We start from the raw sequence: 12,159 nt of genomic DNA on the forward strand, positions 1-12,159 counted from the left end.
TTTTTTGATAAGTTCACTCGGCATATGTTGGTATCTGTCGACATGCTTACTTGAAAGTTATTGGCATATGTCGATGGGCGTGCAATATAACTTTGCAAATGATTTTAGGCCTACCAAGGCTTGATGAAATGCCAATTTGCTCTAATTGTATACGGGAGGTCTCGAGTTTGGCTAACTTGAATGGCAAGTTTGATACCTAAATATTGTGGCAAAGTCATTGAATTAACTTTGATTCTGGCCCTTTTACTCTTAGGGTAGAATATCACCGTACCAAAAATAAAAACACGTAGACAAATAACATCGTATGATAAACTCATAAGATCGTTGCTATAACGTTCTAATTGCATGTAAGTTATCTCCACGATGAGTTCACCATCTCACATGGAAGGTCCCACATGTTAGATGCCTTCAGTTTTATCTAGCAAACAAAGGTCTGGCTATGTCTCAAGCCAAAGCGTTGGAAAGAATTGTTCTTCACCGTCTAAGTTGACTTCAGTTATAATCAGGTCCTTTAATATTCTCAAATATTTATTTAAAAATCAAGTTTGTGCTGGATCTGATAATAGTCAGTAACAAAATGATAAATAAATATGGGAAAAAATTTTGGCACCAAAAAAAAAAAAAAAACTCCTTAATTGAAGCAATGCTTGGTGGAATATGCACATGAATTGTTGAGGGGGATTATAATTAATGAATGATTACAAGTTTAATGTGAAATTTCTTTTTAATTAGTTACAACACCTTAACAATTTTGTTTATTTATTTATTTCTAAGTGATATTTTATACTAATTTATATTTTTTTAAAAGAAAAGAAAAATATGAATCCAAAATACAGTGAGTTGCGGTAGAAAGTTGTATCCATTAGGGTAACTCACCACTCGTCCTTTAACAATTTGAATTTGGATATCCTACCATCAGAACTATGCCCCAGTTACATATATTATTGGAGATTAATTAAGATTAAAATTCGCTATCAACAAATAATGTCGATGATGATGATTAAATAATTGGAAAGTTCAATAAATGAAGGAGAGATCATCATTGCTTCATTTTCAATCCCCATTTTTTCATTCCAGAACATATGCTTTTGATCTCTTTTCCTGATTTGGGACTGAAAGTGGTGGTGGTAGGAATATATACTCATTGCTCCAATCAAAAAGCCGAGTTTGTGAATGGAAATTCAAAAAATATATAGAAAGCTGGGGCTTCGCTTGTTTTGAGGACGAAAGGGTATGGTAGGTGGGTAGCCGTATTGGGATCTCAAACACACAAAAATCCATATTCTGTTTCGGAATGCTTTCGAAAGAGTTAAAAGTGATTTCAGGTGCTTAATGCGGTGTTTGACATAAAAACAAAAAATATTTTTGAATTTTAAAAACTGTTTTTGGTGTTTTTAATAAAGTGCTTTCAGCATAAGTGATTCATACAGAGAAGCAAGTGGATAGTTATTAACTTATAAGCAAGTCGACCAAGGAAATGCACGTGGACTGTTTAGATCAAATGGTTATTAGCTTATTACTTCATGTCTTGATTAATTAAAACTTATTGTTCGAGATCTCTTGTGGAGTCTCTTAAAATAATGGACGTGACATGATCTCTAGACTCTAGATACGAATTATATATATTTTTATGTACGTGGTATCAGATGCATGCATGGATAAATAGTGAAAAATGTGCAACCCCTTCAGCAGGCAAAAAGATATAAACTTGTATTCTTATATATAACCAAAAGGATGATTCGAGGAGTGTAAAACTTGCTTGGTAATATATGTTGGGAATTGAAACTAAACAAAATCCCAAGAGATTTAGTACTTGTTTGGTACTAAGGTGCTTTTATAAAAAGTGTATAAAAAAAAAAGCTGTGCTCAAAAAGATATTTGGTAAACACTTAAAAACAGCTTATTTTCACAGTTTTGGGTGAAAAAAAACTGAAAACGTGAAGTAGCAAAAATGAACTTATTTTTACAGCACAGCAGAAACAGTTTTTTTTTCAAAACACATCAATACCAAATCAGCCCTTATAAAAAAACAGATAATCAATTCAATGCTAGGCAGGGGGAACAAAATCAGTTCAATGCTAGGCAGAGGGAACAAAATCAGTTCAATGCTAGGCAGAGGGAACAAAGGCATCTGCTAATAGGGAAAAGAGAATCATAGAAGATCAAAAGCTAGCCAATATTCTAGTTTAAGTGGTTATGAGCATTTATTTTTGTATTTGAGGTATTAAGTTCGATTATGTACTTCCTCTACTTCGCTGGAATAAAGAAAACAAAACAAAAACAAAACAAATAAGCTACTGCCAGCCAAAAATCGAAAGCGTTGATAACATCTCAAACTACATGCTCCTTACTCTCAACAAAATATTAATATTTGTATCATCACATCTGATCGTCTAGCATACTATTTTGTTGAATATATCTTACGCTAATTAGATGTCAGTTAAGATGATACAAGTAGTTTTATTTATCGAAAAACCCCCGCCCCAAAAGTGTAAACTCTCTAAGCTTTCTTCTTCCACTTCATAATATATATACACACACCAAGGCCTCACTTCACACACTTCACACCTTATCATTTTCTCCCCTCCAAACTCACAACAATATGAAGTTTAGCTCTCCTTCAACACCAACTCTCTCCATCATCTTCCTCTCCACCTTCCTCCTCCAACTCACCTTCATCTCCTCCCAAATCTGCCAAAGATCCTGTGGCAAACTCCCCCTCAGGTTCCCATTCGGCAGCGACCCCGGCTGCGGCGACCTGCGCTTCAACCCCCACGTGTCATGCAGCCAGGGAAGCCCCATCTTCACAACCCACACCGGATCCTACCCCATCACCAACATAGACTACACAAACAAAGTTATGTACATCTCAGACCTCTCCATGTCAACATGTTCATGCAACCAACAATCCAAAGGTTTTTCCCTAGACTGGGACGCACCCTTCAGTTTCCAAGACGACAACGTTTTTGCCCTACTCGACTGCTCGCTTTCCAACTCTCCAGTCTTCCAGCAAAACTCCCTATACAGAGACCAAAAAAACAACTCTAAAGTGTCCCTATGTGACAACCAAGGTGCCCCGATTTGCAGCTTCTTGTACTCGTGCCAGGCGATCAGCACGATCAACCTCCCGATATCCACGTGTTGCGTTTACACGCCGGTGGATCTCGGGCCGGCTTTCGAGATGGATTTGGAGAAGCTGCAGTGCAGTTCTTACTCAGGGTTTTACAGCTTCAACGAACATGAGTCTGACCCAAATGGTTGGAACTACGGGATTGCCCTCAAATACAAGTTCAGTCTGAACAACGAGTATCCGGACTCGTGTGTTAATTGTGAGAGGAGTAATGGGGTTTGTGGGTATTATGGTAATTACAACTCGTTTATATGTAATTGTCCGAATGGGATCAACACTACCAATGATTGCTTCTTTGGAGCTTCTTATAACTATGGTTCAAGGCTTCGATCGTTGCAGATTGGTACGTATTCAATCTCTCCCCTTCCCTTTATGTGGTTTTGTGTTTCATTTTTTTATTCAAACTCGGAGGAAAGAAGGGGAAGTCCACTACCGTAGTCAACTTAGCTACGCTTAAGTCTATGTTTAATTTTTTTATTTATCTTTTTTTTGCAGGGACTTGGTTAATCTATTGCTTGGCTTGGCTATTGGCTTTGATATTGTAGCTTGTGAAATTTCATAGATGAATTTTAGAGTTCTAATCAAATGCAAGTTGAGGTTTGACCTTTCTATGAATCATATGAAGTATGTTGAGATTCAACTTTTTTTGTTATAAAATGTTGAGGTTTCTCCGTAATGTTCGTAGCAATACTGGGTTAAGTCAGTTAGTTTAGGCAGTGTGCCACTAGGCCTGTCCTCTTGCCCCGATATCATATAAAAAATAAAATAAAGAACTCAAAAACCCAAAGGAATTGGCATATAGAGAAAGAAGGTTAGGGAATTTGGTTCCTCCTTTTTGTAGCACCATCACCACTAAGAAAGAATAAACTTTCATTACAAAGGCTCTTTCTGTAGCAACACTTTACAGATAAGCTCCAGAATGCAATCCACTGTTCCATCACCATATCTGGTTAGCCAGATTCTAAAGAACAGAACAGTAACTTTCTCCATCTAGCTTCTTTACAATTGTAAAGACGGTAAATGAGGGACCGAGAAAGTAAAACAGGTGCGAAATTTTGGACAGAGTTAACCCCCACCGGATATTTACAGCGGGATACTGTGACTGCAAAACTTGTTTCTCTGTATTCTTCTTTTCACATTCTCTACACTGTAAGCAAAAAAATGTTTGATCAATGCATATTCCTGGTCATCGCATATTGCAGCACTGGGGTTTCCCTTGTTGTTGCAATTTGTCCCACATGCATATCATTTGTCTCGGAGATTGGTAATGCGCGGTGTAATAGTCGTTGATGCACCCAAACTGGCAGAACTTCCCGCTATGCACATACTCCACTGGTTTGGATTTGTTGAACTGCTCTACCCACATTCCCATGCTCACATCTTCCATCTTGAACAACTGCACAACACATATGAATTTAACGATATGGAGACCTGCACGCGCACTAACAAGGAAAAAACAGTATTTTCATCACATACTCGCAACTTGTGCTTTTCAAACTCGGATACGACGGACTTTGCTATGTCAGAGGAGATTATGTATCCTGGACCATTTGCATAGGGTGGATAATCTTCTTCTGGCCATTCCTGGAGCTCAGCAAGGAAGAAAATGAAGGATGAGAGATTGTTCATGACACAACCCATATATCAATTCTATATGAATGTGAGCTAAAAAGTGACAACGTTAAATGACATATTGACTGTCAGAAGCTAAATAGCAAATACTATCTAATTCTAATCACCAGTCACAGTCGCATACGTCATCATATGCAATGAGGCAAATGACAATGAGGTAGAATAAGAAAACCAAACGATATATTCACGATAAAAGCTAGAGTTTGGTACGAATACTAAGGCTGTCAAATTTCTAAATAGTGGTTCCTCTATCTCCTTTTTTAAGTAAAAATTTGTTCATCTCTTGATTGCTACAAAGTACAAACACATGATCTCTAAACACCTTGAAGGAAAAAATATTACTCTAATCCAAAGCATCAACACTCAACTAAGAGGCGTCACAAACAGAATTTACCAGAAAACATGAGGCAAAAGATCAAAGCTAAGCATTAGAAGAAAAACTAGTAAAAATCACAAGTTGTATGCATTGCCCTTAAAATCAGATAAGAGAATGTTAATCCCAAGCAATACATTTAAAGGACGTATACAACTTGAGAAGATCAGAATTACTCAATGATTTAGAGAAGACCAGAAAGGACTTATAGACAGTAGAAGATGTATATAAATCTCAAGTTTGTGTACATTGTCTTTTAGAATCATTGGGGAAGGGCAGAATAATGCATACCTCATACGTCACTGCCCATTTACCATGGCGAAGAGGCTTGTGGTGGTAGTTCATATTTCCAATATAGAAGCTTCTATATCCACGAACTTTCCGTGCTTCCTTGAGCACAGCATCCACCCTGATAAATGTGTCATCATCGCACTTCATGATATACCTTGCAGGCACCGTGCGAACCTGTAAACAACCACAAACGTCGATGTTAAGTATTATCCACAAGTAAAAAATAAGTATAAGACAATTGAAGTCTTGTTATGAAGCTTACCCCATATTCGCAGATTGCAACAGTCTTCAATACTACCAGATCATAGTTATCCATATAAGGAACTATAACAATGTCCCCAAAATAATCTACTTCTTTCATTAGCTCCATATTCACTTCCTTTCTTCCGTGCTGTCAAAATATAATTCCGAATACTGTAAATATTTGACATAGAATAGAAATAATGCACGATTGGTTTATCAAAGCACAAAACACAAATTCTACATTCCTTACCAATGCTACAAAAAAACGAGCCACAACACGCGAAGATTTGATTAATTTATGCTGCATCCAAGACTTTCTCACAGCCATACGCTCTGCAAAATGGTTCCCAGCAGAAAGAATGCCAATGAACAACTCTACATGCCCATAGGGAAGAAACGGAGCTTTCCACTTAGTAACCATTTCAAGGTGCATCTGGGGTGAAAAACTAGGATGTGATGTGGGTAAGGAGGCTGCAAGCACAGAGTGCACATCAATGTCTCCATTTACAGAGAGTCCGGTAGCATCCTCAAGAACAAATCCCTGTCACCCACAAATAAAATTTTATGATATTCCGCATTCCTTACAGTGTAGGCCAATATCACAACACAAGGGTACTCACCGTGCGATAAGGGAAAGCAGTGATATGCCTCCCATCGACATTGATATGGAAACCTTCCAAACCAGCACTTACGGTAAGAACAAACAGCTTTCCCTCTGCAAAAGGGTATGGCCAGTCTATGGTCACCTTCTTCGTTCGTCCAATCAGCCTGTTCAACCACCATGTGGCCTTTGATTCTTCCGTCTTATTGTCATCATCACGAATCCACTTCTCACATTTCACCTGTCCATCAACTTCACAAAACAAAAGAAACAGACTGTGGCATCAGAACATTGATTAATCGAATCACAACCGCTTTATTTAGATTAGTTAGACACATCTAATATAACATACTATTTACCTACCAAACTAGCATTTAGTTAAATGCAGCACAAAGACCCCTATTTCTCAATTCATTAAGCAACGCAATTAGAACACAATGAAGCCACCTACCAGTATCTTCATCAGCCAGGGACCCCCACCCCTCGCAGCGGAGCGCCGAGCCCCATTGCATCCGGTAACAAGTGTTCTGCTCGATCACCGGCTTCCCACTCCAATCCCCCTTCAACCTCGGATTGAAATGCAGTATCCTCGGCGGGTCCTCCCCCTCCACATTCTTCAAACCCTGCAACTCCATCATAAACTGCGAGACCATCACCGCCTCGTCTCCCTCCTTCAGCACCGCAATCTTCGGATCGTACTCCGAGTGGGCCCACCTCGGCGTGCCCACCACCGTTATGTGAGACCCCAGAGTCATCCCACAGGGGAGAACCATGACCCGTTTCCGGGACTCAAATTCCGACCCGGACAGCAAAAACGAGTACGGGCACGGCTCAGAGCGGTTCTCGGGCTTGGTCTTCAGTTCAGACTCGAGCTTTCTGGCCTCGAGCTCCGCCCAGAGCTTCTTCCCAGCTGCCCAAGCGCTCTTGGCGGTTCTATGAAGCTCGGAGACTTGGTCCTTACTGACATTGCCGCCGAACAGAGTGTCCTCGAACACCAAGCCGGAAACTTTCTTGACCCCCCGCATTTGCAGCTGGGGGGTCCGGTACGGCGAGCCGCCGGCGACCCGAAACGCGTCCTCCGCCGGCCTACTCGGGACGTCCCTCTCGCCCATTTCCTCCTCGCTCTCGAGCCAAAACGTTCTGGGAAATGCGTCCTCCAGCGTCTCGAACAGCCCGTCGTCCAAACCCGAAGACTCAAACCCGGATTTCAAAACGTGGGGGATTTCGAAGCTGATCAGGAGCAGGTAGACGATCACTCCCCCAATAAAAACCTGAATCATTCTGAGTCGACTCGGCGGCAGCAACGAGTCGAACTTGCCTCGCTTCATCTGGGTACTTTATTCCCGCAATGCCCCTCAAAATTTCTGCTTGTTTCGGACAATGGGCATAGAACGATCACTGAATCAGTGGGTTTGCTCTGCTGCCCCTGCTTCCTGCAAACCCTAGATTCGAAGAAATTGGGGAAAATCAAGGGTTAATTCGCACTCACAGTGACAGAGTGAAAGCTTGAATTTATTTTCGTAAATATGCAGATGTAGATTTTTAAATAATATTTTTCAGAGAGAGAGCTTGAATTTTTCAGACATTTGTCTTTGGCAAATTTGACGCCTTTCAATTTCCATGCCGTAAAGGGAAACTAAATTTTATTTGCTTTCACACGCTCCACGAGTGTAACGGCGCCGTTTTGCGCAACTAGCTTCCAAAATAAGTCCGAGGTGGCGTCGGCACGTGGTTAGAGTATTTTTTTTGGTAATTAATTTATTATTTATCATAATTTTTTAACTGAATATATTTATTACTCAAATTTTGTAATGAAGAAAGAATACGAGGTGGTTCATGCTCCCACATATTCTTCAACTCTTGGTCAACTTTTCATTCTATTTTTGAGATTTGTTCCTATTGTATAGTAAAAAAATATATTAAAAGGGATAATATAAAATAAAAAAGTACGTTGTCACTTAGTACTAAGGTTTAAGAGTATTCATATTCATTTGTGAGTTAGATGTTTTAGGTTCATCCTCGTTAAAGGTAAATTTGAATCATATTATTACTAGTCCATTATAAGGCTTAATCAACTTCCTCTTCATTTTAATATAGACAATATTATTTATTAAAAAAAAAAACTACACGTTGAAATTGTAGGCCGTTTTCTAATTTTAGAAGTAGAAGTTTTATTCTTTCTTTTATTCATAACAAAGATTTTTGTCTAAATCCCTTATAAAAATGATTTAGCAAATATAATTTCATAAGAATTTTGTAAAGTAACTTGATTATGTAGTTTTTGAAAGGGAGAATGTCTAAAATATTGATACAAAATGTTTCTTCTCGTTCAAAAGTAACTTGACTAATTGAAGGGGTGTGACTTGTGAGGAGTCTGAATCCTCTTTGTGAGAATTTCAGAAATTCGTGAATTATATCCGTTTATCATATATCGTACGATTACAAATTATTTTAAATATTTTTATTTAAAAATAAACATAAATTATACTTAATAAAAACTAACCGCTTGATATACAATAAATGAACATAAACAATACTTGATATGTATATCCTGTTGGACTTGTGAGACCGTTGAGGACGTGATTGCACCGGGTGGGGGCCGCTGCTCACCCGTGGGATTTGAAGTTGAACAAATATGTACAACAGTAACACAGTTTGGTTGGTCCGCTAGTGGTGCGCCTCATTCCTCAGTGCGCTCCACTTGCACCAACTTGTTTTTGTGCCACTTGTCTCCTAAATTTAGTTCCAAATAAAATTAAGATAGTATTAAAAATATATATATCGAGAATTCAATTGAAATTTTGAAGGATTACAAATACGTTTTATATTTTTCATAGATTCTGTAAATTTAAGCGTATTTCCTTCCACATATCTTAGTATTTATAGGCATGTTGGTCAATGGAATGGAAAACTTGCATTTCAGTGTTAGAACATGTTGAGAAATAAAAGCGAGAGGATACTATTTTTTCCATTTCAATGTCTAGTTATTGAAGTGAGCCAAAACGTTTTTATTTTCCAACGATCCATTTGCATAATTTACTTAAGAATTGTATCTTGATTTTAGCAAGATAAGGTTTTTTAGCTAAAATCATAGCTGAGATTGACATAAATTCTCACTTGATCCTAGAGATTTAAAAATTGTTAGAATTGGTCCATGAGTTTGTCCACCGTCAATCATTTTGGCTCTTCTACAAATACTTTTTTGTTAAATAAGGAGAAAATGACAATATACCCTTAATTTTTGTCAAATTATATTGGTGTATTGTTTATTAAATTGAGGATATTTTTATCATTTTGGTCCTTATTCAACAGAGATTTTTCACGAAATACAAAAATGATTCACAGTGGACAAACTTAACGACGACTTATATTGATTTTAAATCTCAATGATCAAAATGAAGAATTATGCAAATCTCATATACCAATTTTAACTAAAATGTCCCAAGATAATCCAATAAAAAATGCATTATACGAGTAGTGTATAAGTTAAAACATTCCTCTCGTGCATTCAAGGTCTCGAATTTGATTCATGATAAATGATGGGCCGATATCGTTTTCGTGAATGCGACATCTTGGCATGTCTTTGTCCTTCTAGGTATCATATTCCATGGGGGCTAAATTTTTTTATTACACTTGATTAATTAAGCAATAAGATAGCCTAATCACATTCACATGCATTAATTAACCAAATTATTACAGCTTGAATTATGCTATTATTTGCTGTAAAGTTTGAACTTTCCAATTATTTTCTTTTCGCCCATGAGTGTGAAAGCTTTCCAAAACAAACAAGAAAATAAACAGAAAATAACAAAAAAAAAAAAAAGATGAGAAAGGACAAATCCCCGTGAGACCGACAATTTATGTCATCAGAGTCCACTAATTTGCTTATGGGGCCAAGTCAGCTTCTTTTTTTTTTTTTTTTTTTTTTTTTTGCAAAAAAAGAGTGATGTTTTCCACACATTTTTTTATCAATCCTTTTCACATTCATTTCAATTTCAGTCGTCGGATTAAATAAATTGAAAATTATCAAATAATATAAATTAATAAAGTACGTGGGAAAAGTAACAATGATTGTGTGGATAGTATCATCATAAATTAAAGATAAGAGTAAGAGCTAAAAGAATAGATAAATTTTTTTAGTGTACTAGGAAAACGGTCCGGTACATCAAGTGTTATAATATAAGTGGTTGAAAATATTTTTTTTAAGTATCAATTACTTGTATTATAACATTTGGTGTACCATACCATATTCCTTGCACATTGAAAATCTCTCTTAAGAATGACAATGAGTCAAAGCGGTAATGGTATGTCATTAATTAAAATTTGACTCAAAAATAGAAAATATGATTGTAAATGCTCTAAAGAACCAATTCGATCGAACCAACTAATCGAATGACAATGGCTGAATTTTATGATAGTTTGTGCTAAACTGCTCAGAAATAAACTTATGTATGTCGCAAGTTATATGACATTTTTTCGTGCACTTCGGCTAACAAGGTTGATAAGATGCCAAGAAAGATAAAATAAGAATCAAGCTTATTAGGCCCAAACTGCTCAAACCAAACTGTCAAATATTGGTTCGGCTTTGGTCTTGGGGAATACAAGTCCAATAAGGACCATGCAAATCCTTCACAATATTTTTTTTCTTTTTGGTATAACCGTTATACTATCATATGATATTATAATTCACTTATATTGTAATGCGTTTTTATGAGTCGGCTGTACAACTTGCACTCTATTACAATTTACAGGATATGATCTTATCCGGATCTCACCCGCCCAGCTGAATTCCTCTCCCAATTCCAGGTAATTCCCTTGCTACTTCTCTCATTTTTCGGTTTCAATCCAATGCCCCATGCGGACTTCAGTTAATCTGTGAGTTTTTTCGAAAATAGCACAATTTCAAAACTACGAGTTGTAGTACGTTGTTACGACCTTGCCAACTTCGATGACACCCACGCTTTTGCCGATAACCAGCTCCGAGTGAGTCATGATGCCGACCGGACTTTGAAGAAGAAGGAAGAAGAAGGATCCGGATGGATGCCATCGGAGAGGATCCTATTCCACAATTTACAACATACCAACAACACTAGTTTCAAATACTCATAAGAATTCACAGGTGACAGGTCCATCAACCACCACTTGCACTTTGTCAACCAAAAACTTTTCAGCATCATGCACGTAATTAATTAAGTTGAATTTGTTCCCTTGGCTTAAAATTCATGTCAATGATGAATCGATGAGAGTCACAATCGAGTAAATTATTTTTTTGGATTTAAGTCACGTGTACTACATGTTGAATGTTGAGTAGCCAAAAATTAATTAAATTGATTATGTACGTTAGCAGTTATCTGGTAAGAAAGTCGCACTTCGCTTTTAAACCAGTATACGTAGTAATATGTCTGCAACTACACAAAGACAAAGAAGTTGGCGGTGGAAACAAATAAAGACAGCAGCGAATTGCCGCGCACAACCAAGTTCCCTCTTATCAACGCCACCTTTTTCTCATTGTTCTAATAAATTAATTAAATCATAATCCAAATTTGTCCCTTTTAATACGAGAGATTTTTCAGTGTGCTCAGAATATGAACATATACGTTATATATGTCATTACGTAAGTTGAGGAACACTTTGAAAAAAAAAATACTCATTACTATGTGCTTTTTAAAATTACTGAAAGTGTTTTAAAAAAAATGTTTATGGGTTTCATAAGCACTTAAAGTACTTCATACAAGAAGTACTAGTTATGTGCTTCTGGTCAGAAATATTTCAAGTGCTTTTGCAAAATTTACTTACATTTTTACTAAAGATTGGTTTAAAAAACATTGTCACATGGTTCTAAACGTGTCTTATTTCACTTCACTTATATAATAACATATGACATACAAC

The 12,159-nt window shown here is 37.1% G+C and overlaps 2 protein-coding genes across 2 annotated transcripts; one reads left to right on the forward strand and one right to left on the reverse strand.

Moving 5' to 3' along the window:
* The first annotated feature begins 2,395 nt into the window (after positions 1 to 2,395).
* On the forward strand, positions 2,396 to 3,806 carry LOC126597268 (LEAF RUST 10 DISEASE-RESISTANCE LOCUS RECEPTOR-LIKE PROTEIN KINASE-like 2.7). Its single transcript, XM_050264047.1, has 2 exons — positions 2,396 to 3,473; positions 3,626 to 3,806. Exons 1-2 carry the CDS (start codon positions 2,603 to 2,605, stop codon positions 3,673 to 3,675), a joined length of 921 nt encoding a protein of 306 aa, XP_050120004.1. The 5' UTR covers positions 2,396 to 2,602; the 3' UTR covers positions 3,676 to 3,806.
* A 177-nt stretch (positions 3,807 to 3,983) lies between these two features.
* On the reverse strand, positions 3,984 to 7,870 carry LOC126597267 (hydroxyproline O-galactosyltransferase GALT6-like). The gene is made up of 7 exons (XM_050264045.1): positions 6,722 to 7,870; positions 6,290 to 6,522; positions 5,920 to 6,210; positions 5,689 to 5,817; positions 5,427 to 5,600; positions 4,607 to 4,714; positions 3,984 to 4,526 (listed from the first exon to the last, which is right to left on the reverse strand). The coding sequence occupies exons 1-7, from the start codon at positions 7,596 to 7,598 to the stop codon at positions 4,317 to 4,319; spliced, it is 2,022 nt and encodes a 673-aa protein (XP_050120002.1). The 5' UTR covers positions 7,599 to 7,870; the 3' UTR covers positions 3,984 to 4,316.
* Between the last annotated feature and the right edge of the window lie 4,289 nt (positions 7,871 to 12,159).

This window comes from Malus sylvestris, chromosome 13, assembly GCF_916048215.2.
Source record: "Malus sylvestris chromosome 13, drMalSylv7.2, whole genome shotgun sequence".
NCBI lineage: Eukaryota > Viridiplantae > Streptophyta > Magnoliopsida > Rosales > Rosaceae > Malus > Malus sylvestris.